General features: G+C 41.8%; 2 protein-coding genes across 6 annotated transcripts in view; both read left to right on the plus strand.

The window, feature by feature from the left end:
* The window catches only part of ENTPD3 (ectonucleoside triphosphate diphosphohydrolase 3), a 51,352-nt gene extending 35,836 nt beyond the window's left edge, over nt 1-15,516 (plus strand). For all 5 annotated transcript variants that reach the window (XM_014937782.1, XM_014937780.1, XM_014937783.1 and 2 more), the window contains 9 exons: nt 1,034-1,151; nt 2,248-2,398; nt 3,179-3,338; nt 5,414-5,644; nt 6,085-6,357; nt 6,456-6,566; nt 9,194-9,331; nt 11,758-12,373; nt 13,502-15,516. In XM_014937782.1, coding sequence (XP_014793268.1) covers nt 1,034-1,151; nt 2,248-2,398; nt 3,179-3,338; nt 5,414-5,644; nt 6,085-6,357; nt 6,456-6,566; nt 9,194-9,331; nt 11,758-11,991 — 1,416 coding nt within the window. In that variant the 3' untranslated portion in view covers nt 11,992-12,373; nt 13,502-15,516. The remainder of the gene's footprint in view (nt 1-1,033; nt 1,152-2,247; nt 2,399-3,178; nt 3,339-5,413; nt 5,645-6,084; nt 6,358-6,455; nt 6,567-9,193; nt 9,332-11,757; nt 12,374-13,501) is intronic.
* Nucleotides 15,517-17,708: 2,192 nt separating this feature from the next.
* Nucleotides 17,709-21,978, plus strand: RPL14 (ribosomal protein L14). Its single transcript, XM_014937621.1, has 6 exons — nt 17,709-17,782; nt 18,984-19,085; nt 19,704-19,798; nt 20,525-20,624; nt 21,015-21,068; nt 21,718-21,978. Exons 1-6 carry the CDS (start codon nt 17,780-17,782, stop codon nt 21,865-21,867), a joined length of 504 nt encoding a protein of 167 aa, XP_014793107.1. The 5' UTR covers nt 17,709-17,779; the 3' UTR covers nt 21,868-21,978.
* The last annotated feature ends 3,978 nt before the right edge of the window (nt 21,979-25,956 follow it).

A 25,956-nucleotide genomic window follows, 5' to 3' on the forward strand; every position in this document is an offset into this window, starting at 1 on the left:
GTTATTATATTTCTGCCATGTACCCAAACCATATCACCATCGGATTCAGCATTTCTACAGACCCCCAAAGCCAGAAGATCAACTACTGCCACGTTCAATTTCAAAGACAGGAACCACACAAAATCAAAAAAAAAAAAAAAAAAAAAAAAATAAATGAACCCTACACTGTGTGATTCCTGCCAATTACATGACTTTGGAAGAGGGGGACAGCTGCATGTACTTTCAGTGATCATAAAGAGGATAAGCAAAATAGCAGTTTTCTTCCCTTCATGCAGTTTGCCTTCCCAGTTGCTGCAGTTTTCTGCTGCCATAAAAGACAGGAAGGGGGAAAGACTGGTCTGGTGAGCAGTGAAATGGGACGGAGGAACCAGTCCAAGTGGCCCTGGGCCAAGTCACTTAAATATTTCTTATTTATTTCATAAATAAACGTGGGGTAATATTGATTCTCTTTCCCTCTTTGTTGTCTCACGTTCTGGCACAGCCTGTTTTCAGTGACAAACTCTCAGGTGGACTGCCTAAACCACTCAAAGGGAGAGGTTTATGGGGCAATTAGAAAAGAACCAGACTTGTTACATCATTCTCGCCGTGGACTATTACGTACTTTACCTCTTTTCTTGTAGCTTTATGGATCCTTTGTGCATCCTTGAATCTAAAGCCTGTGCTTAGGTATCAAACCCTTCAGTATCCAAGGAGTGTACCTGGGATAATGGGAACTGGCTGCAAAATCAGATCCTGACACAGTGTTATCTATGTCAGTGTGGATTTTGAACCTGATGCTGAAAGGAGATGAGCATTCTCCATCCCCACTGAATTAATTATCAAAGATAGTAGTGTGTTCTTTGTTTTGCAGCCAGCTTCATTCTGTGCTTGGCTGCTGGATTCATGCCTAAGTGCCTAACACTAGAATTAATCTCCCTTGTAAATATACTATGCATACATTTTCTGAAGTGTTTGATGGTGTATAGAAGTACAGCTGCATATGGGCCTTTAAGTTGTCACTGTTTGTGTCGTTTATTATTTTTTTTCTCTCCAGTATGGAATAGTCTTTGATGCTGGGTCCTCTCGGACTACAGTCTACGTCTATGAATGGCCAGCAGAAAAAGAAAATGACACAGGAGTAGTAAGCCAAACCTTCAAGTGCAATGTGAAAGGTGAGCTCAAATGGAAGTTCCTTATCTCTTTCTAGGCTCCAAAAAGAGGTTACCTGGAAGCCTACACTGTTTTTTTCCCCATTATGTTCCCTTGTCAGTGCTGGGAAGCAAGAACTGCTAAGACTATTTCTGTATCTGTCAGCATCAGTTCTTCTCCTACTCTTACAGCAGGGTGTATGTCTAATTTGCAACAGAGATAGGAAATTGTAGCTAAGTTTAGTTTACTTCATTTCAGTGCATGATTTCTGAGACAGAATTCGATCTACAATGAATCAGGCCCTGTAAATGCTTAGTCCTTGTGCCCTGAAATAATTCCTTTTAAAAGGAAAGTATAAAATATGTTTTTAAATAGCTTGGAATAAAAGGTCTTTCAGAAGAATGTGTTGAGCAAGGGAGGAAGGCCTTTGAGGTTAATTGTTCAAATAGTTATGCCTTATGCAGCATTTCTTTTATTTGAAGACTTTGGAAATTTGGAAAGCTGTGAAGTACTTAGTAGCTCATGCATCAGCCTAGACTTGTACCTCTATGACTTCAAGAGCCATTTGTGTACATCTTGAAATTTCACCAGCAATTCCTTGAAGAAGCTTCTTTATTTTCTTTTCAGTTGAGAGCAGTGAGCTGTAGAGGTGCCATGGTGTCCACAACAGTTGTGGCAAGCCAGATTAGGAAATTTTTGCCTTAGGTTGTGGAAGGAGGGTTTTTTCTATACTTCAGCAGATAGAGGAATTTTGCATCCATTAGACATGCAGTTTTCTACAGCATCTGCCATGATTTTCCTCATGAATATAGCACTGCTGTCATTATGCTGTTATATGGTTATACTGGATATCTCACTCCAGCTGTGGTACTACAGGTATATATGTGTACACACAGAAATACAGGCAAGCAGTTTACAACTATCTTCTCTGTCTCACACAGCTGAGACAGCCACTACATTGTTTATTCTTCAAACGCTCACAGTTTTCAACCATCCTGTCTTTATTTGCAGTTACAGGAGGGAAAGGGGAAATCTCTTTTTCTTAACACCTGTTTGCTAATTGGGCTAATTTGTAGTTGGCAAAGCAGAATGAAATCAATCTACTTGTTCTCTTTTTAGGCCCTGGTATATCCAGCTATGAGAGTAACCCTGGAGCTCTTGCCAAACCCTTTGATGACTGTCTGAATAAAGTCAAGGAGAGAATACCAGTTCATCTGCATAAAAACACTTCTGTTTATCTGGGAGCTACAGCTGGCATGAGACTACTGAGGTATGGCAGAAACTTGAACTCTTCTGTATGCGTACGAGCGTGGCTGGCTGTGAAAACAGAATGTGAAAAATGTACTGGATGCATTTTTATCCATTGGAAGTTTTCCATCTCAAAAGGAAATGGAGCCCAGCCAATTTAATTTAATTAACTTTTTTTTTCATAGGGAAAGCGGGGCTGTATAAAAATCCTCTGTTATGCCATATTGAAAAGAAAGGCTTGCTTTATTCTGGAGAATGAAAGAGTTTAATTTTCTCTTTCATATCTGTCTTAAAATTCAGTGTCATGTAAAAAGATAATGTTTGTGTGTATGTGTGGGCAGCAAGGGCAGATTAAAGCTAGACTCTAAACTCAGAGTTTTCTGAGCACGACTGTGGTGCCGTGTGGCTTTTGGGATCTGTCTGTGGCTTTAGCCCTGGCACAAACTGGCTATTTGCATTTGTTCTGCGGCTAAACAGAGTGGGAAGAAAAGCTCCAAGACTGTTTTAACCAGCAGCTGTCATATAAGCACTCAGTTCACTAAAAAGAAAAATACATGTAAGAAACAAAACACCCATGAACTTGTATGATAAAAGAGTGAAGTTTGTACATTGTGGGGGCGTTGCTTGCTGAAACAGTGCTGGGTACTTGGCCGTTCCCTATCATAAGCTTCCCCTTTAGGGAAACAATGCCTATTTTTTATTAGGTGCTTGTAGGATTTTTCTTGAATTGCTAGTCAGTGAACAATAAACATGAAATTGCCTTTCCAGATGCTCAGTCTCTCATGTTTTGTGAATTGCTTAGGTTGCAAAATGAAACGGCAGCCAGTGAAGTCCTTGCAAGCATTCACAACTACTTCAGAGCACAACCTTTTGAATTTAGGGGTGCACAGATCATAACTGGGACAGAGGAAGGGGTGTATGGATGGATAACAGCCAACTACTTAATGGGTAATTTCTTAGAGGTGTGTGGAAAAAACTGCATGCTTTTCTTCTCACTTTTTCTTTCTTATAAATGAGAAGTTTGAGAGGACATACCTGCTAAAAGCTCATAGTTATAATTTCCATTTTGCACCAAAATATGTAACAACGCCTTTTTGTGGCAGTAATAGAACGAAGCAAACATAAATCAAATATGATGTTACAGGAATGTGATATGGCAAAGGTGTGTTGTTGATTCATGAAACAGCTCTTCCCTAAATGACATTGGGTGCCTTACCTAGAAACAGAAGTTGCACTGCTCTTAAATGCATTGGTATGTTAAGTGTTGATGGGTGTTGATTGCCTTGACAGTGGTGCCAACTAAAGAGATATTCTTCTGCTTTTCTGTGGCTTCCTCAGATGGTTGCTTTCCCTGCAGCTCTGCTGCTGAAGGATCTGCACAACTTCGGGGTCTCCAAATTGTTTGGCAGTGTTGACTCGCTTGTCTTAAGCAGACAAGACTGTTTGAAGCAGTGAAGGTGCTGTGGCCAAAGGTGCTTCAGCTGATGAAGAAAACACTCATATACAATTCATTCCAGCACTGTTGAAAAGCTGCAGGCTCTGAGCAGTGGCCTGTGATAACAAATGTCTTGTGCAGACAAAGTTATACCTATATATATACACTAACACTGTCCTTGAACTCAGCCAGGAGCATCACAGCAGAGGGAGTCAAATGTGTTGGAATACCCCTTCTTATATATAGATATTCAGTATAATTTCATTCCCAGTAAAAGCTGTACGAAGGCGATGAGCAACTGCTCATTTACATTCATGGCAGCTGTGTGCTCCCCTTAGTATTAACTGCACTTCTTCCAGACACTCTCCCTAGGCTGAAAGAAATTTTGGGCAAACCCCTGAGTATTGTTAGCTGTCCTGGCTGAATGGTTCCTGCTAGATCATGGCAATTAATAAGCAGGAATTAGCTGATGGTGATCTGAGAGATAGCTCATGGTGAGCATGTTTTCTCTTGCAAAGTTAAGAAAAATGCTATTGGGATCACATGTTATGGAAGAATTTTTCTCATTGTTTGCATTTCATTAAAAAAAAAATGATGTAAGGAACTTCAGGGTGGTGTCAGTCTCATACCACATGAATTTTAATAATCCAAATACCAAATTCCGTATGGCAGATTCATAAGGACTACCGAAGGCACTGCAAGTTGGTGTGAAGCCAGTTTAGTATAGAGTTGTGTGAAGACCTACATGTGGAATATGACTAGTAGGAAAGAGAAACTTCTCCCCATTCTTGTGACAATGGGCTAAGAGTCAGATTGTGCTAGGGGCTGTTGATGGGAATCTTTCATTATAGAACTTTATTTTGAGTATATTTGCTAGCCCGTAAAGTTTCTTTTCCCTTCTTGTGTATACATTCGTATCATCATGCTCAGTAAATAATACTGCAGTAAATATTGAGATAGATACTTATCCAAAATCCATATTCTGCACTGTGACTGTAGATCAGATACAGAATTTGGGGGGTGTTTTGCGTAATAAGGAAAATGCCAGTGGAATGGATCAGGTTTATTGCCACTGCAGTTTCAGTGAGGCAGCAGATTAGGAGTCCTTGTTCTTTCGACTTTGATGGAGCTTCATTTGACTTTTCTATGTTTTTTCACTCTGTTTTCACTCTCTTTTTCTATGTGATCTCTTAATATTCTATTCCTTTAATAATTCTTCTTGCCTTGAAACAAGCAAATCTTTGTACTATTTCCATCCAGATTTGTACAGGATCTCAAGGGTACCTGAACTTCATTTCCCTGCATTCTGGTACAGGCACTGATCTGGCTAGTTGTGTCCTTTGATCATAGTACTCTCCTCTGAATTGAAAGCTATTGTGCATTCCTCTTTCCATCTTTCAAGATCATTTCACTCTGTGAAAGTAGATCCCTCTTACGTAAAAAACATCTGCATGTTTTCCTCAGAGCTAAGATTTTTTTTTTGAAAGAGTGCAGAGCAAAGAGGGAGAAAGTCTCAAAAATCTAAGTAAAGAGTAGAAAAGCTTGAAGAGAGAACAAGCAGGTGATATTTCTCTTTAATCTTTGTTTTATTTTTACATGTAGAGAAACCTTTGGAGGACATGGGTCCATCCTTACCGAAAAGAGACTGTGGGTGCACTGGATCTTGGAGGAGCTTCCACTCAAATTTCATTTATCCCAGAGGACTCTCAGGAGAACTTCAATAGCACCTTGCAAGTGAATTTGTATGGTTACAACTACAATGTCTACACTCACAGCTTCCAGTGCTATGGCAGAGATGAAGCTGAGAAAAGGCTTTTAGCGTTGCTGTTCCAGGTCTGTTTGAAACCCTTTGCTATGTTGTTCTTCCAGGTGTTCAGCAATTGTCTGAGCAGGTGTTTGCTTCCCTTTGGTGGGGTTTAGAGACCCTGGGTGTGCTTTGTCATGACAAATGCGCTTCCGTTTAATACAAAGATCTTCATGTTTGTTAAAAATTGGTGGGAGTTTCATACCATTTGACAAAAAGGTCCAACTAGTCCTGGAAGTCTTTTGACAATCTTGCCGATTATTGATTTTTTTTTTTTTTTTTTTCTTTTTTGAGAAGGGGGTTTCTATGAATTACAATGATAAGCAATGTTGACCAGCCATGACAGAAAAGAGAACAAAAATACATGAGTATGTGATTTAAAAAGATTCCTGTAGTGAATGTCAAATTAGTTTTTTCTTCCTTTTGAGCGGCCTTTATTGTTTTGGGGTTTTTGTTTTTTGTTTTTCAGAAATCCAACAGCAGTTCCAATGTGTATAATCCGTGTTACCCTCAGAACTATAATACTGTGTTAACAATGAAGTACTTCTCTGGCAGCCTTTGTACACAGTCTCTGAGACCAGCAAATTACTACGCAAACCAGCTTGTGAACTTCCATGGAACAGGAGACCCAGGTCTGTGCCAGGAGATGGTTTCTTTATTGTTTAACTTCACGGCGTGCGGAGGCAGCGAAGACTGTCCGTTTAATGGAATCCATCAGCCAAAAGTTAAAGGGAATTTTGTGGTAGGTTTGCAAACACAGCAGTTCTTTTTTGAGCTTGCTTGCTTTTGGTTTCTGTAGTTCTGAAACTAACAGGCCTCTCATCTACTCCTTTTCTGTAGGCTTTCTCAGGATTCTACTATACAATTAATGCTTTGAATTTATCTGGGCACTTCTCTCTAGCTGACTTCAATTCAAGTATGTGGTTTTTCTGTTCACAGAGCTGGGCACAGGTAAGTGGGTTGGGTTTTTTTTTTTCTTTTTTCTTTTTTTCTTTTGTACCTGTGAAAGGGAGACACAAAAAAGATATGGACTGGACATGTATTCAGAACTTTTCAGAAGTCTGTTTCAACCTCGATGCTTGTTCTCCCAGTGTGCTTCAAACCATGGAGTGTTTCTAGAACACTTAAAACTTGGACTAGCTTTGGAAGTTTCATTCCTCGTGATTCTGAGTTTCTGGCCTATATTGAAATGTGGCCAAGCAGTGTGAGCATTTTCCTCTCTTTATCTTAGAGCTTTGTACAGCTGAGATGTCACAAAGATAGTAAGGGATGTTGCAACTGAATAGATACAGGTGTAAATTTATGCATTTCACAGGATCGAAGATCGTCCTGATGGAATTTTTTTAGAAGGCTGATAGAGCAGGTCAGTTTAAATTTTAAAGCAAAACTCTGCTAGACTGACATTCATGAAGAGCACACTTCAGTCACACGTATTATCAGAGTTATCACTATATATTCAAAGCAGTTAGTACTTTTGTATCCTACATTATCTCTGAGTTCACAGTGGCACAGAGCTGATGCAGTGTAGTTGGAGCTGAATTAGCACTACTGCCTGAAAATTTTTTACTCGTGGAAGGCAAATTCTTTTTTTTTTTTTTTATTTTATTATTGTCCTCACAGAGTTCATCTGAGGGAAAGTTATAGTCTCATATTTTTTTGCTATTACTTATGCTAAGAAAAGCAAGTAAAGCATATTAGCTGGCAATCCATGGCCTGTTCCAGACAGCTTTTACCCAGCAGTTCTTCATTTTTCCTACTTGCTTGATCTGTTCATATGTGTACGCTGTGATATTCACATCCTCATCTTCCTGCAACCACTGGAACTCGCAACAGCACTTTTGGATCAGTCTGGGAGATCAAAGCACTTTGCTTGGGTCTGTGAATTCCAGCTGATATTCATGATCCCAATGAGCATCCCAGGTCACAGTTGACATCCAAAGGGTAGTTTTGTGATGTAACACGTTCTGTGTAACTTGCAGGCATCTTTACTTAATGGAAGTTTAACTCTGTATTTTTCTAGTCCTGCAATATTCCTTATGCCCTGTTCTGACCTCAGCTCTGTTAGCGTGAACCTAAGACATTGACAGACCTATTTTAAATTTGCGGGAAGGTACCTCAGATCACCCAGCTGGCTCCCTGTTAGCAAAAAAAAAAGGAATGCAAGCACTTCCTATTTAACCTGACATCATCACTTGATAGCTGACGGCCACGTGTGAGGTTGACTCTGTATGTGATCCTCTTAAAGGGATGTGTTTACTACCACAGTTTTAACCCTGCTGTAAAGATGACATGTAAAATTTAGGAACCATAGCATTCTCAATCTTGTATGTCTAGTTTTGTATTTCTTTTTATTTTTAACCACATAAAGACCCTGACGGTGATACAGCTTATTTTTCTAAATCTCCATATCTAGTTGTCCACAACTTTACTTGGTGTTTCTGAAAAATGCTAATAAATTCTAGTTAGAATCCAAAGTATTCTGTAGTTATAAAAACCAAAAGCATTTGTTTTTCATAATTTACATGTTTTTTTTTTTAAAAAACTTTTGCTTTCAGCTCCAGTTTATGCTGCCTAAATTTGAAGAATTATATGCTAGATATATTCCTTATACCCTGTTCTGAGCTCAGCTCTGTTAGCATGAACCTAAGACATTGACAGACCTATTTTAAATTTGCGGGAAGGTACCTCAGATCACCCAGCTGGCTCCCTGTTTGCATTCCTTTTTTTTGCTAGCACTTCCTATTCAACCTGACATCATCACTTGATAGCTGACTGCCACGTGCGAGGTTGAGTCTGTATGTGATCCTCTTAAAGGGATGTGTGGCTGTGGTTACTACCACAGTTTTAACCCTGCTGTAAAGATGACATGTAAAATTTAGGAACCATAGCATTCTCAATCTTTTGTGTCCAGTTTTGTATTATTTCTTTTTATTTTTAACCACATAAGCTGTATCACCATCAGGGTCTTTATTTTTCTAAATCTCCGTATCTAGTTGTCCACAGCTTTACTTGGTGTTTCTGAAAGCAAAAAAAAAAGGAATGCAAGCACTTCCTATTTAACCTGACATCATCACTTGATAGCTGACGGCCACGTGTGAGGTTGACTCTGTATGTGATCCTCTTAAAGGGATGTGTGGCTGTGGTTACTACCACAGTTTTAACCCTGCTGTAAAGATGACATGTAAAATTTAGGAACCATAGCATTCTCAATCTTGTATGTCTAGTTTTGTATTTCTTTTTATTTTTAACCACATAAAGACCCTGACGGTGATACAGCTTATTTTTCTAAATCTCCATATCTAGTTGTCCACAACTTTACTTGGTGTTTCTGAAAAATGCTAATATTGTGTCCAGTTTTGTATTATTTCTTTTTATTTTTAACCACATAAGCTGTATCACCATCAGGGTCTTTATTTTTCTAAATCTCCGTATCTAGTTGTCCACAGCTTTACTTGGTGTTTCTGAAAAATGCTAATAAATTCTAGTTAGAATCCAAAGTATTCTGTAGTTATAAAAACCAAAAGCATTTGTTTTTCATAATTTACATGTTTTTTTTTTTAAAAAACTTTTGCTTTCAGCTCCAGTTTATGCTGCCTAAATTTGAAGAATTATATGCTAGATCCTACTGCTTTTCAGCTAATTTCATTTATTACTTGCTTGTACATGGTTACAACTTTGATGCAGAAACTTGGCCACAGATACATTTTCAAAAGGAGGTGAGCAATAATAATTTCTTTTTACTGTTCTTTTAATCCAAAGAGGTTTAGGAGGACACATAAGATGCAGCAGCCTGCAAAAACACAACAATCTTAAACAGCCTTTATAAATGACTGTCAAATGTTTGGCATAAGACAAAGCCATTTTTCAAGCCTCAGTAGCAATTTCAGCCTGGCTCCAGGGGTTGCAGTGTTTCTTGCAGATGTTGCCTAGATTCTTTTAAAGAACTCGTAAGAAAGGTCCAAACAATCGTGTTTTGAACCTTGCCTCAGTTTGTTGAAGTAGTGGCTTGCTCTGGGCAGTGATGTGCCTGAAACACCTCACCAGTCAAGGTCAGTTTGAGCTAACCCTGCTGAGTTGGACAGGAGAACTCCAGCTTTTCTCTCTGCTGGCAGAGCCCTGGGGCACCCGGCAGAGCTGGCTTGGAGTCAGTGAGTGGTGATGAAGCAACTGGGGCATCTATCCGTGCCGTAATCTGGTTCTCTGCAATAAGAGCCTATATTGATGGGATATTGGCTTGCAGTTGGCAAAGAGAAAAGGCTTACAAGGTTTGTGTGACAGTTGCATTTACGTCTTCCCTGACTTCAGATTTTCTCCTAAAAATACTTGGAACAAACTTGTATATATCCATTCTAAAGCTACTGCTAAGAAATCTTTGCACGACCATGATCCAAGCTTGGCTGTTCTGTCAGGGAGTGGGGGCCTCACAGTGCTCTGTCACTCTATCCTTTCCTCTCTGCTACTGTACAGAACCTTATTCTAAAACCTTGTCTTAATCTCTGTACAGTTTGGAAATGCTTCAGTGCTTGCATGCAAAACCGACAAAAGAATAGCTTGTAGATCTTCATGCACTATTCTTAAATGCAGGGTATGCTGGCAAGCAATGTTTTCTGAACAATTAATAGTCTTATTACTGGTGCACTAAGGAATCAAGTAGGAGTTTCTTGCCTTATTTTGTCCTCTGGTGGACAACCATTAGAAGCTCTGGAGGAGCATGCAGACTTAGCCCTTCTACTGGGAAATCGGCATAGAGCTTACTCTGGGATTTTAATCCCCTTAAAAACCTCGTAAGGGGTGTATTTGATTTGGTATTTACATATATCTTGTATTGTATCCAGCAGATAGGAGCAGCCAAATGCAGCAACATTTTTCTGTATTTAGCCAAGATCAGAAAAATGCTGAGCAAAATGAACACCCAAAAGGCTTATTTGAAATTAACACCTCTGTTACGTAGATCTTGCACTAGGGTAATTATGAAAAATCAAAAAGAAAGACTACATTCTCTTAATTAAATCTGCCTCTCACAGAACTAAAATAATAAGATCTAATATACCTGATCAGGTAGGCTACCCCAGAGATAACAGCACAGTTGCCTCCGAGAGAGGAAGGTGAGGTTTTGGGACTATGGTAGAAGTATATTTCCTTTTAATTAGTGAACACAATCAGTGAAAAGAACCTTAAACCAGTACTAAGATCTGGGCGAAATCTACCGCTAGATAATTTGTTGAAGCTCTAAACATCATAATGAGATTTTATTTCCCTTCTCTTAGCAATGAAAAACTGCCTTGATCCGTCTTACCTCTTTATTCACCTGTCGTATTCCAGTTCCTGTTACTGTAGCTTTCTTTTTAGCAGTTAAAGAAAAGGTATTAGGATACACACAACTACAAAAAAGACCAAATATTACAGGCCTTTATGGTATTCTACAACAAGGGGCTGACTGCTTAAAACTGTTCATTAAAGACATTAAATAATAAGATTCATTCATCAACTTTATCCAAGACTAACCAAGGAGGTTATTAACAAAGAGGTTCCTAAATTTAAGCAAACTACTTAAAGGGACAGCAATTCAGGCAAACTCTGTAGTAGCAGAGTGGGATGACCTGTAATAAAGATGGAAAGCCAGATGAGTTTGGGAGAGCTGGTTAGTTGTAGAAGAACACAACTTCAGCTTTATCTGTCCTGTACCATATCCTAGAACTACCTGGAGTGACTTGAAATTGAAAAAGAAAGCAACCTATGCTAGACTGTAAACCAAATACCTGTCTTGTAAACACCTGTCTTTAAAGTGTGTTTCTTGCAGAGAGAAAAAGAAAGCAACCTATGCTAGACTGTAAACCAAATACCTGTCTTGTAAACACCTGTCTTTAAAGTGTGTTTCTTGCAGAGAAAATCCCATCCGTCTAATAACTGTGTCTCACTTCTTTGGCCCACTGACCAATTTTATTAGCACCCTCTGGAACTATAAAAAAGAAAAAAGTTTAATTTAAAATTAAACTGTGTCTTCTTTGTATACTCCATTAAAGTTTTCTCCTTGGTAACGTTGAAGGCAGTTGCCAGCATCAGCAGTTGAGCTTTTGGAACCTCTTTTCTTTGACTGAAAAGTCAATCGGAATAGGATTAACTCTTCTGTCTTTTATTTCAGGTTGGTAACAGCAGTATAGCGTGGTCACTCGGTTACATGTTAAGCCTCACAAACATGATTCCAGCAGAAAGCAAATTGATCCAGTTACCTCTGAAACCTTCTCTGTTTGCTGGGCTCCTCGTCTTCCTCACAGCTACAGCATTGTTGTGCCTTCTCTTTCTTGTTTACCTGTGTGTTGTATCACGTCATCAGAAGACCATCAGTCGTGTTGAACATGTATTTATTCCAGAATGAGTGAACTTTACAGGAGACAAACCAGAAGTTTTATACTGCTATTAAGTAGGCCTTTATTTTTTGAAAATGGAGGATGAAGTAAAGACAGGCAAAAAGACCAGAAGTATAAACACAGCAGAGACACAAAGGAATCTGTGATGTGGTGAACTGGAGTGCTTTTGAAATATTTTGGCAATTGTTTCTGTAGAGCTATTTTGTCAAGTCTGCAGCAGAGAAAAGGTGGGCAGATACATCACTTTGCTTGGTAAGGGATTAACAGCCTTTTCCTGCCAGGTATGTATCACTAACTCTGCACTAACTGGAGAACTCAAGTGGTGACAGATTTGATCATAGCAGCTGTTGTTTAAGATAAAATTAAGCAGGTCAGTAGGAATTGTGGGAGGTAATTCAGGCTGTCCTTAGTGGATGACCTGTAATAAAGATGGAAAGCCAGATGAGTTTGGGAGAGCTGGTTGGTTGTAGAAGAACACAGCTTCAGCTTTATCTGTTCTGTAGCATACCCTAGAACTACCTGGAGTGACTTGAAATTGAAAAAGAAAGCAACCTATGCTAGACTGTAAGCCAAATACCTGTCTTTAAAGTGTGTTTCTTGCAGAGAAAATCCCATAACTGTCTGTCTGCATATATACCACGCATCCTTGCAGCCATCCATCTAATAACCGTGTCTCACTTCTTTGGCCCACTGACCAATTTTATTAGCACCCTCTGGAACTATAAAAAAGAAAAAAGTTTAATTTAAAATTAAACTGTGTCTTCTTTGTATACTCCATTAAAGTTTTCTCCTTGGTAACGTTGAAGGCAGTTGCCAGCATCAGCAGTTGAGCTTTTGGAACCTCTCTTCTTTGACTGAAAAGTCAATGGGAATAGGATTAACTCTTCTGTCTTTTATTTCAGGTTGGTAACAGCAGTATAGCGTGGTCACTCGGTTACATGTTAAGCCTCACAAACATGATTCCAGCAGAAAGCAAATTGATCCAGTTACCTCTGAAACCTTCTCTGTTTGCTGGGCTCCTCGTCTTCCTCACAGCTACAGCATTGTTGTGCCTTCTCTTTCTTGTTTACCTGTGTGTTGTATCACGTCATCAGAAGACCATCAGTCGTGTTGAACATGTATTTATTCCAGAATGAGTGAACTTTACAGGAGACAAACCAGAAGTTTTATACTGCTATTAAGTAGGCCTTTATTTTTTGAAAATGGAGGATGAAGTAAAGACAGGCAAAAAGACCAGAAGTATAAACACAGCAGAGACACAAAGGAATCTGTGATGTGGTGAACTGGAGTGCTTTTGAAATATTTTGGCAATTGTTTCTGTAGAGCTATTTTGTCAAGTCTGCAGCAGAGAAAAGGTGGGCAGATACATCACTTTGCTTGGTAAGGGATTAACAGCCTTTTCCTGCCAGGTATGTATCACTAACTCTGCACTAACTGGAGAACTCAAGTGGTGACAGATTTGATCATAGCAGCTGTTGTTTAAGATAAAATTAAGCAGGTCAGTAGGAATTGTGGGAGGTGGGAAGATGGCAGTTGTTCTTGTGTGCAGTGCTGACACTAAAAGCCCCCAAATAATTTAATTTCTGAAACTGGAACAAGCAGTAGGTAATGATGTGAAAGGAGCAGCTGGGATAGAATTGTTTTTATTGCTGTTCGAAATTGATTGATCCTCACCACATAAAGGTGTAATAAACTGCCAACACCTCTCAGCCTGTTTTAAAACTGATCTTTTGGTACCATGGAGATCTCAAAGCCTCTGCTGTGGTAAAAAATATTTGCTTTGAAGGTGGAACAAAACGCCTTCACGTTTTAGTAACTGAACCTAAACTTCAGTGTCTCATAGTTAGCTCCACAAGCCACTAGAGTTTTCAGTGTCCTTCCCTTTAATTTTCACAGAAATACCTTTCGTAGGTTCTTATAGTGAAACACCGACTTGTATTCCCCATGTTTTGTTGATCTCAGACAATCACAGTCAGTACTGACTTGTCGTGTACATATTATTTCCACTGTCTGGATAGAGTCTCAGACCTGGGATCTTCTGAAGCATTAACGTGTTACACCCTTCCTTTGAGGCCAAGAGGAACAGAAGCCAGTCTGCAGGCCAGCAGAACTGCCTCCCTGTAGTGGGTTTGGGACCACAGTGTGTCCATGCAGGTGTCTTGCATGTGAGAGATTGACTTGTTGATGCATACACTCAAAAATCAGTTAACATTGGATTATGAGTCCTATGGGCACGTAATGTGTTTCCTATCCCAACGTAACCTATTCCCTGTATTGGTTAGGTTGTGAGGTAGCAGAACAGTGGCCAGTATTTTTACCCATGAGTAATACTTTGTCTTTTGTTTCTGTGTAACCTTCTTGCTTTCAGGTTTGGCTGTGGGGTTGGGGTTTTCTTTTCCTTAGTTTTTCACAGGCTGATAGATGATTTGAAAGGAACTAAATATGTTTTTCAATGGAAAAAAGGAAAAAAAAAAACCAAACCAACAAAAAACACTAGTGATTTTTCAAGAGGAGCAGCAGTGAGGGCTTTGTCCCTTCTGTGTTGTCCTACTACTCTGCCCTGTCAGTCTTACTGGAATAGCAGCGCTTAAAACAAGGCAGAAGGTTTTACAAGATGATGAAGTGCTCTGTGGCACCCAAGTTATATCTGATATAACATTTACTTCAGAATGCATGGACATTACAGAGGTCAGCATGAGATGAAAGCTTTGTCTCTTGGGTGATGGGCCTGGAACTGCAGTTAAGAGGTAAAAAAGAAAAAAAAAAAGGCAGTTGGAGGAGAGCATTGAAATATTGAAATGTTTTCTTCAGTTGCCAGACTTCCATGAAAAATGGTATTCTGGGATATTTACTTGCCTACAGAACTTTTGCTTTGCTTTGTTTATGAATGGCAGCGCCATTCTGATGTGGTTTCGCACAAATGGAACATGCTTGGAAGTCAGTTTCCTTGGAGTTGGCAGCTAAAGAACAAGTAAATCTGTTCGAGAATCGTTTGGACTTCCAGGAGTACTCAGATGGAGCCAGTATCTGATCAAAGAATGCCTTCCCTCTGTGAATTGCCTTCTGGTTTCCTTTTTCAGTAGTTCTCCCTTCTCCCTGTGTCTATAACCTCCCTCCTGTATCACCAGGATATCCACCTGCTCAGTCTTAACGTCTCCTCTCAGTTGCAGCTGGGAAAGCTGGAAATGGTGAACTTCTGGCCAGGCAGCTGCTTCTTCCAAGCCAGGACTGTGGCTGCAGTTCAGTAAAAAACCACGGCCAGGCTGGGACAGGCAGCCAGCGTGGCTCCCCGTGGCTGTAGTGGTTGCTACGGGAGGGTGGGTGATCACTTCAGTAACCGCAGCTAAATCCTCCCCCAGGTGTGAGCCAGAACCTGGCCCACGGGTGTAACAGTGTCCTGTCACCTCGACATGAACAGGCCTCTGGGAGAGCCAGTGAGGAGAACAGCATTTGGGAATGTGTACGAACTATAGGTTATTTATCATTTTATACTTTTTATTGCCTGCTTGTGAAATAAAATTGTGAAAAGGTAAGCCAGGTGTGAAACTGTAGGTTATTTATCATTTTATACTCTTTATTGCCTGCTTATGAAGATTAATAAAATTGTGAAAAGGTAAGCCAGGTGTGCTTTTTATTTCTTACTATTTTTTCCCCAATACCAGTATTTTCATCCTGGTAGACAAGTTATTCCTACCAGAGGGGATAGGACGTCTCTGAAACGCTGTCCTGAGGGATGGAAATTTGCACGATGCAAAACTTGATGTGTGAGATTCTGGAGCTGACGACACTCATTATCTCCAGAATCTGTATTCTCAGCAAGGAAACCCTGGTGGTTAAAACCAAGCAGCTCCTTGATTTATTTTTTTTTTTTAAAATATATATACACAACACAGAGGAACATACATGAACAACTTCTAAATACTGTTAACGTTTCATTGAGGGGCACTGACACTTTGTAGGGTCTCTTTCAGATACACTAGGTTGACATTTTTTAAAATATATATACACAACACAGAAGAACATACATAAACAACTTCTAAATACTGTTAACGTTTCACTGAGGGGCACTGACACTTCGTAGGGTCTCTTTCAGATACACTAGGTTGACATTATGACAGTGAATGCTTGTACAGGCCTAGTGTAGGTTTTTAAAAGTGTATTCACGGGAGAAATCTGTGTCCTGAATTTTTTTCAGTGTTTGATGTTAAGGCACAACCCAAGTTTGGTACTTTATGATGCCCCTTCCAGTCTTTTATGATCTTAACAGAGGCAGAAACGCGTGCAAGTTGCAGCTATGTGAAACCGATGCAACTCTGGCATCCTGCACCCTCAGTACAGTCACTAGTGATGCTGGAGTACCTCTGCCACAAAACATGCAAAGGTCCTTAAAAAGGCCAAGATGTTAGGTAACGTCCCTTCCTCTGAAGTAGCACGGGAGAGTAATGTTAGATCAAATGAAGAAAAAGACTATTTTTCCAAATCACTGCAAATTGGAAGAATCCCAAAGCCATCCCCTTCTACTGACTTGACCTAGAACATGTTTAAAAATAAGTGGTGTAATTACATGTATTACTATGTTACTATTGCAAAGCAGAGTAAATTAATATCGCTCTAATGGTATTCTGGAGGGGACCTTCAAAAATACCTGATGGAGTTAAGTGCTCATTAATGTCATAATGATCCATTCCCTGGGCACTTGCATAAAACATCTGCACCATTTAAAATGGCTTACGTGTGTTTTTTTACTTACTTTTATTATAAAAGCAAAACTGTACAAACAATAAGCTTTAGACAGCGAAACTGGGATGTTTCATTCCGCTGCTGAAGGTCAGACCTATTTCCCAGGAGCGCTTGTTTTGCTTATGCTTTGCTGCTCTCAAACTCGCATCTTTTCATACCAGATGCTTTGCCTGATGTTTAGAGCGAGTGAAAATCCTGCAAAATGCGAACCACGTGCGTGTGTCAGCATCTCCAGGTGTTCAGGGCCAGGCTGGATGGAACTCCGGGCAACCTGGTCCGGTGGGAGGTGTCCCAGCCCAGAGCGGTGGTTGGAACTAGACGGTTTTTAAGGTCCCTTCCAACCTAAAGCATTCTATGATTGTTTTCAAAGCACAAACTTGTCACCGTCAGGTGGCATCACCTCCTACACTGAACTGTAACGCTGGGTTTACCCTCTCTGAGTCTGCTCTGAAGGAGTGCTTCTCCTGCCTCCCTCCCAAGCGCTGTTTGCTCTTGCCAGTCAAGGCCCAGTTCTGCACTATAACGAGAAAAAACCACCCACCATCTCGGGGAGTTTTTTTACCGCCCTCTCCTCATTAAAACGTTCTGCCCTTCGAACAGCGGGGCAATTCCAACACAGGCTGCGGGCCGTCTCCTGCGCTCCCACACCACCAGCCCCATCACACTCCCCTCAGCACCGGCGCGGCCTAGCGCATCTATCCCCCTCCCGCCTCCGCCAACCGGGCCCCCTCCCGCCAACCGGGCCGCTCCCTCACGGCGGCTGCGACCAAAACCACCTCCCTTGCCTTGCCCGCGGTGCCAACGGGGAGCACCGAGGACGCCCTTGGTCCGAGCGAGCGGGGCCAGGCCCCGGCCGTACCCCCGGCTCCCCCTCACCCACCGCCCGCCCGCCGCTTCCGGCCCCCCCTCCCCGCGCGGTGCGCGCGCACTGGCGGCGCGTGGGCCCCCGCCTCCGCACATGCGCAGTGGCGGCACGCGAGGGGCGGGGAGGGGGGGGGAGCCGGTTTCCGGGCGCCGGCGGTCCCGCCCCTCCCTTTCTGCTCGCGGGCGGCCATCATGGTACGTGCGGGCTGCGGGGCCTCCTGGCACCGGCCGCTCCCGCCGCCTCACGCCCTGCGTTCTGGGTCGGCTGAGGCGGCGGGGGCGAGGCGGGCGGCGGGGCTAGGGCAGGGTGGGAGGTGGGAGATGAGGGGAAAGCCGCGGCCGCCTCAGGGGTGCGGGGCTGGGAGCGGGCCCCGCGTGCGGCCGCTGGGTAGGCCCGGGTAGGCCCCGAGCCGGCGTGGCCGCTCCTGGCTCTGTGCGGCCCGCGGGGCTCGGAGCTTCGCCCCGCTTCGCTCTGCCTGCGGCCTCTCCGCGGGGCCAGGGCCGGAGGAAAAAAGTAGTTGTGGGGCTCACGGCGGGGCCTGCCTCACTGTGGGGCCTTGGCTCAAGCCGAAGGGATTGTGTGCAGTCGGAATGCACTTCTGAGGGGAGGGATGTGGAGCTCCTGGTGGATAGTAAACTGTCCATGAGCCAGCAATGTGCCCGCGTCGCCAAGAGGGCCAATGGGATCCTGGGCTGCGTAGGGAAGAGTGTGGCCAGCAGGTCGAGGGAGCTCATTCTCCCCCTCTACTCTGCACTGGTGAGGCCGCAACTGGAATGCTGTGTCCAGTTCTGGGCTCCACAGTTCAAGAGAGACAGGGAACTACTGGAGAGAGTCCAGCGTAGGGCAACTAAGATGATAAAGGGATTGGAGCATCTCCCTGATGAGGAAAGGCTCAAAGAGCTGGGGCTCTTTAGCCTGGAGAAGGCTGAGGGGAGACCTTATTAATGCTTATAAGTATCTAAATGGTGGGTTGAAGGAAGATGGAGCTGGACTCTTTTCAGTGGTTCCTGGTGACAGGACGAGGGGCAATGGGCACAAGCTGGAACATGGGAAGTTCCACTCAAATACGAGGAAGAACTTCTTTGGGGTGAAGGTGCCAGAGCCCTGGAACAGGCTGCCCACGGAGGTCATGCAGTCCCCTTCTCTGGAGATTTTCAAGACCCACCTGGATGCAGTCCTGAGTAATGTGCTCTGGGCAATCCTGCTTTAGCAGGGGAGTTGGACTAGATGATCTCTAGATCATCTCTAGATCTCTAGAAGGTCCCTTCCAGTTCCAACAATTCTGTGATTCCGTGAATGTTTGGGAACCTGCTTTGTAGGCAGTGAGAGCCTTGAACCTAGTGATGGCCCCTGCTGTATTTTTGCCTAATTCCTGTCAATTCTCGCTGCTCTCAGGTGTTCAAACGCTTCGTCGAGATTGGCAGAGTTGCCTTCATTTCCTTTGGGCCACATGCTGGCAAGCTGGTGGCCATTGTGGATGTTATTGACCAAAACAGGGTAAGTGAAGAGCGCAGTGCCTTTGTTTTCTTTTCATCTTCACAGAAGTTCATGAACTAAGTGTATTGATTTTAAAGGAAATTTGACTGTGAATATATTATTCAAGGAAGTAAGTAATTGACAAAAAAATGGTATTGAGCAGCTGTTGTTGTATTTGAAACTTTCAGTAGCAAGCTTTTTACGCTGGCAAGTGATACATTCCCCTCTCTGCTGTGTTTCCTAGGAGTAGAAGTGGACAAGCGATGTCAGTTGGAGTCTAAAACTTAGGAGTGGAATTAATGTATGTTTAAAGAAAATATTTGGGCTAGGGGACTCTTTTTCATTTAATTTTTCTGAAAAAGCTAGTAAAAAAGATTGAGTATGTTATCTTAGTCTTGCGTGCCTTTTTTTTTAAAGTTCAGTTTGGTTTTTTTTCAAAGACAAAGATGGGCCTTTAAAATTCTTTCTGTAAAGTATGGGGTGTGTACACAAGACTTAACAGTATTGGGTTTTGTCTGCATAACACTTACTACAATTTTGGACCGTTGTTGTCAAGATACATTATTAGGAAGCTGTGGTCTGAATCGAATGTGATGGGAAAACTGTTGTAAACCCCCCAAATCTGTCTTCCTTTTTCAGGCACTCGTTGATGGTCCCTGCAGTGGTGTCAGAAGGCAGGCTATGCCCTTCAAGTGCATGCAGCTGACTGACTTTGTTCTCAAGTTCCCACACAGGTGAGTTGTTTGCATTTTTTTTGACCTATAAAAAAAAAAAACACAACCCATGCTGTCACTTGATGCCTGAATTACGTGACCTGATGCTTGCTAAGTCTAGAAAGTTCATAGGACATTAAGTGAATGGATTAATGCGTGTGTGCAATAAAACTTTAGCACACTGTGATCACAGTTGAATACATCTAAGTTTTCGTTATCAGTATTGGCTGATAACCACTGTTTTAGGAGCAAAGCAAAGAGCGGACTGGCCTGTGCAACTTGCAGGTAGCTGGGGGGTGGATGTTGTGGGGGGAAGCAGTTGCAGTAAATACTGTGCAGTTTTGTTTTACTACTGCTTTGGTTGCCTTCAGACACTGAATACATTCCCTGCCCTCAAAACTGCACTGCAGTTGCGGGAGGCTGAACTCATTCTGTTCTCTTTAGCTTAGTTTACTGTATGAGTTTCTATAATTTTAGAAGCAAAAATTGCTGACTTTAGATTCTGAAGCAGTGCTAGGAATAGTGCATGGGAATGCCTCTTGGAGTCGCTGCTCTGTTCAGTCCCAGAAAACCATTTGCTCAAGAAAATGTTAATTAGGCCACAGAGATGTGTGTGGCATTGACTTTAAGTGTCTGAGGTAATGTAGAAGGGTGATCTTCCCTTGTATGAAATCCGATGGGCCAGCATCAGAGAGAATTTTTTTTTATAAAGACTGTGAATACAGTTTTGTGACTGTTGTATTGCAGTGCCCGTCAGAAGTGTGTGCGACTTGCCTGGGAAAAGGAAAATATAAATGAAAAATGGGCAGCAACAAGATGGGCAAAGAAGATCGAAGCCCGGGAAAAGGTACAGTTTTTCAGTTTGAGTGTTGTATGTTGTGCTGCTGCTGCTTATTAAAATTAGTTGCAATCTAATTAACTAGGTATTTTCAGTTGCAGACTAAGGTGAAAGATAGGCAAGACACAGATTGCTGAAAGTTGCTATCTATCAGCTTCAGCTTCTTGTATTTTAACACTAAAGGTGGTTTTATTCAGTCATTTCTATAACCACCCTTTTTCTTGCACCATCATTTCCTGGCAAAGGACTTAAATAGTGAACTAGTTACAGATGCCCAGCTAAGCCTAATTTGGAGATGATCAGGGTTACTTGTGGAATGCTTTGAAACACCTGAGTTTTACTACTTGCGTATGTGTCTATATACATATCAGAGCTTCATGACTGATTCTTTTCAAACAGAAAGCCAAAATGACCGACTTTGATCGCTACAAGGTTATGAAAGCCAAGAAAATGGTAAGTGTTTGAGTGTCACTTCTTTTGGGGGTTAGCTTTTGTTTTACAGTCACATGCAGATGTTAATAGCCTTACTTTTATAGCTGGTTTGGGTTATGGAATGACACAAAGTATGTGAATGCCTTGCATTTTTCATGCTGCTTTGGCCACGACTTTCTCTTCAGTAGTTGATCAAACTTGAACCCACGTGCTCTGTGTGTCACTCCTCCAAGTTGTAGCTGAGGAAGGAATTGCCTGCTGACAAAATCCAGATATTCTTGATGGGTTTGTTGCTCGTGTTTCATTCTGTAATGAAAGTCATTACGCATGAAATTACTGGGGTACCCAAGTTACCAGGTGCCAGAATGTTGTCGTCCACTTAGTAGATCAGAACAGTTTTCGGTGGAATTTGGCATTTTGAATGTAATGCATGGTAAATCTTTTGACTATATAGTGTAAATGTAATGGGTTAGCAAGGGTGATTGTCAAAATGGGCAGAATCTGAATGTGTAGAATTGAAATTCATAATATTTCATAAAGATTCTTATTACTTATGAAATACTTCAGAATGTCATAAATGTTATTTCATAATTCATATATTTCATAGTATTTATGAGCTGTAGCTGTTTTCATTCTGATGAATAGTAAACTTTTTCCTTTTTTTTTACAGAGAAACAGGATCATCAAGCATGAAATGAAGAAGCTCCAGAGGCTGGCTTCTAATAAAGGCAAGAAGCCAGAGAAGTCAGAGAAAGCAGAGAAGCCAGCGAAGGCGCAGAAGTCAGCGAAAGCGCAGAAGGTGCAGAAGGCACAGAAATAAAACCAACTTCTAGTTATGTATGACTCTGTGTCCTTGTTCTGATTCTTTAACAAATGGTTAAACATCTGATTTGAATTGTAATCATGAGTTCGCTTTGCTTCTCACCAAGAATCGTTGTCTGTGTCATTTATTAATGTCCAAATGTTGGGTTCTAGCGTTTCCCTGGAACATGCTGATGTGTTTTAGTCACCTTCTGTGAAGTTGACCGTACAGTACTTGATATCTGGTGTTTGGGAGTAAACAAGATCACTTGCACAATTTGGGGTGTGAAAGATTAGGAATAACCAATTACGCTAATTTTTCTGTATAAATTAAGGCATAAACGTAAAGTATGTGTTCTGGTTAGGCTGTGAGTATGTCAGTTTTTGAAAGACTGACAAATTGCTGTTTAAAGGCTTAAAATTAATCCATATTTTCTAAAAACACTTGCCTAACAACCCAGTAGTCCTCTAAGCACAGTTACAAGGTGGAAATTGGTGACTTAGGTTTAAAGTTAAAGAGTTTATGTCAAGACCTGAGCCTAATGGCAGTTCCTTAAACCATGCACCTTACAATTCCTGCTTTTTAATCAAAACCACTAAGGAAAAGGGGGCATGACCAAAAAATTGCTACTCAGTCCCTCTGAAATACTGAAGTGCTTGATTTAGTCTTTGCACTGTAAAATGTTTACACATCTCTGAGTGTCAGCATCCATATTTTCCTGTGTTTTCTCCTGTGTAGTTTGTTTGCAGGGGATAGATTTTCTTCATATTGAATGAAGAAATTGTGGAAGTCTGGGATCTCTTGTAATTGAAAAGCAAATTATTTTTACAGCCAAATACGAAATGGAGGAGGGAGAATATATATTTTAAAAAATGATGGTTATAAGGCCTTTAAATCTATAGTAAAATACACTGATAAGCATGTGCTTTTACAAATGTGTGCTTTTAAGCAGTTAGTGGCCAGTGTTGCTTATTTTAACCAGAATTAGCCATCTCTATGCTCAAACACTTAAAAGCTATATACAGTGCTGTCTTGAGTTATTGATGTGGCTTTGGAAACTGAGTTAAGCACATGGTCGATACGAATGGATGTAAGAACTAAGGAAAAAAAATCAGAAGTGACACAAATTGGGATTAAAACCCATATTCAAGCAGCTGGAGATCATTATTTGAAATTGGGTTTTCAAGTGATTAATCCACCTACTCTGCAACTCTTTAACTTGAAAGCGACTTGGAAGGTATATCAACCTGCAGGTCCTTTGAGGTGAGATTTTCCTTAGGGTTCTTTTGGGCTTTTTAAGGACTGCTTTTAAGCTCAGTTATATAAGACTGGGAGAAAAAATTGTTGAAAGTGCCTGTAGAGAAGATAGATGTGCCTTCAATCATCGTGAGCTCCCAGATGCTTTTTCTACGTTTGATCGTTTTTAAAGGTTCTTGCCTCCAAGGAGTAACTTGGGCTGTGACTGCAGCAGCTTGGCCAGTGTTTTTGTTCCCACCACTGCCCCGTGGCAGCCACTGAGGTATCAGAGTCCTTGGGGTGACATGTTGTGTGCTGTCACCTGCTGTGCTGCCCGGTGGCTGGTCTGCCTGAGCAGGAACCCCAAAAACGTGGTGGGAGGGTGGGAGGAAGGATGTGCGGGGGATATTAAAGATTAAGGCACTGTTAGGGTGAGAGAGGTGTTACATGCCTTAAGAGAAAATGATTCTGTAACACCGTGTCTGCCATCAACTGCTGTGTAAGTACCATTTTTATTTTTTTTTTTATTTTTTTTTACAATTTGCAGGAAAGGGGAGAATAGAATGGAATATGTCAGGTTTTGGTACCTGTGCTGTCCTTCTGGCAGCTTGTTCCATGTGAACAGCATCTGGTGCTCCTTTTTGCAACTCGTGAAACCTGCAGCTCTGTTGTGTCGGTAGAATCACAAAATGATACAGGGTTGGAAGGGACCTCTGGAGATCATCTAGTCCAACCCCTCTGCCAAAGCAGGTCTACCCAGAGCAGGTTGCACAGGAAGGTGTCCAGGTGGGGTTTGAATGTCTCCAGAGACAGAGACTCCACCATCTCCCTGGGCAGCCTCTTCCAGTGCTCTGCCACCCTCACAGGAAAGAAGTTCCTCCTCATGTTTAGATGGAGCTTCTTATGTACAAGTTTGTGCCTGGTAGTTCACCTTTCTTTCAATCCAGGGGCGTTTTGCTGAGTCTGTGCTGGTTTGTGGTGTTTCTGGGACAGAGGGACTAGCAGGAGCACAGTTCTGTTTCTGGAGGTTGCCACATGATGGCAACATTTGCTTTTTACAAGATTGTTCCTAAGGCTCAACCAAACCGGGCAACTGCTCCTCTGAGCCGGGAACGGTGCCGAACAAAGGGGATGGCACAAATGTTTGAGAACAAAGGACATGCTTATCCGATTCCTTATTTTGCCTTTATAGTTTGCTGGACTAAGGATATGCCTCTTTAATTTACTTTATGGAGCTGAGTGTGAAGAAACAGGATCTGCTGTTTAGAAACAGTTTAAGGTGAAGTCCCGGTGTTTATTTTCTCAGCTAATTTCGTGCAGAGCACACAGGGGCCTGGTTGGGACAGAGAGGGGAACACACCCTGTCCAGATTACTCCTAAAATCAGCAGATACTGCCATACTTACTGAACTGACACCAGTAGTAGGGGCACCCAGACCTAATCTCTGTGCTGCAAAGTCTGGGATGTGAGCGATGAAAGGAGAAGGATTGGAGCCCTTAGCAAAATCTGTAGTTAAAAGGTACGAGATCTGCTGTTACTGTGAACCAGCTGCGGTTCTGGCCCGGGTGATTTGCTGGTGATGCATATTTCTTTAAGAAAAAAGAGCTCTCTGTAAGTGCTCTTGGTTCTTGTCTAAAGGCATGTGATCCTGTGTTTGGCATCTGGACGTGGTTCAATTTTTTTTGAGACATCACAGACCCAGAAGAGGGATCTCTGGATTTACCAATCTTCCTGGTTTTCAAATACTAGTATTTGAACCATCCTTCAGTTGAAGTTTGCTTGGCATTTTCAAATCCTTTGGTCTTGTAGTTACCTGTGCAGTAATAGCAGATAATACTCTGTTCCAAACTATTTCTGGACCACTGATGCTGACCATGGACCTGTGGCAAGTCTGGTCTGTTTCCCTCTGATGTTTTTTTGGTCTCACTTCACTTGTGGTGCCTGTTAAATGTTTCCAGCCCCGTGTGTTTCTCTCCTTTCCCCCTACCCACGTTGATAAGGTGTCTCTGAGAATCCCACATGCCTTTCATCGAGATGAAAAGGTGCTAATTTCTATTCACAGCGTTATTGGTGTATGAGTAAGTACAGCTTACAAGCAAGAAGTGGTAAGTGGAGCAAATTATGGGGATGGCTTGGGCTCTACTCATTTTAGGTCTTCAGCTTTTGGTTATTTCTTTATATAACTTCTGTTTTGGTGGGGTTTTCATTTGGTTTGGGTTTTTTGGGGTTTTTTGTTTGGTTATAGCTGGTTTCCCTCTGATGTTTTTTTGGTCTCACTTCACTTGTGGTGCCTGTTAAATGTTTCCAGCCCCGTGTGTTTATCTCCTTTCCCCCTACCCACGTTGATAAGGTGTCTCTGAGAATCCCACATGCCTTTCATCGAGATGAAAAGGTGCTAATTTCTATTCACAGCGTTATTGGTGTATGAGTAAGTACAGCTTACAAGCAAGAAGTGGTAAGTGGAGCAAATTATGGGGATGGCTTGGGCTCTACTCATTTTAGGTCTTCAGCTTTTGGTTATTTCTTTATATAACTTCTGTTTTGGTGGGGTTTTCATTTGGTTTGGGTTTTTTGGGGTTTTTTGTTTGGTTGGTTGGTTGGTTTTTTTTTTTTTGGTTGGTTGTTTTTTTTTTTAATTTGGAAATAGTTGTTAATATTGTTTTGAGCTTGAAATTGCATATACTGTTGTCGCACTCAGGTGCTTTGAGTTCATACTGGGACTTCCTTTGTCTGAAGCAGAAAGATCTGCTTGACCTGGCTAAGTGCTGCACCCCTGGTTGGGCTGCAGTACCTCAGCCCGGTGGTGGCCCTGTGGATACTGGTGATGTACCCCCATACTCTCTTTTTCCCTCAACTCCTAACAAGCTTGGC

This window comes from Calidris pugnax, unplaced genomic scaffold (assembly GCF_001431845.1).
Source record: "Calidris pugnax isolate Ruff unplaced genomic scaffold, ASM143184v1 scaffold11, whole genome shotgun sequence".
In the NCBI taxonomy this organism is placed as follows: Eukaryota; Metazoa; Chordata; class Aves; order Charadriiformes; family Scolopacidae; genus Calidris; species Calidris pugnax.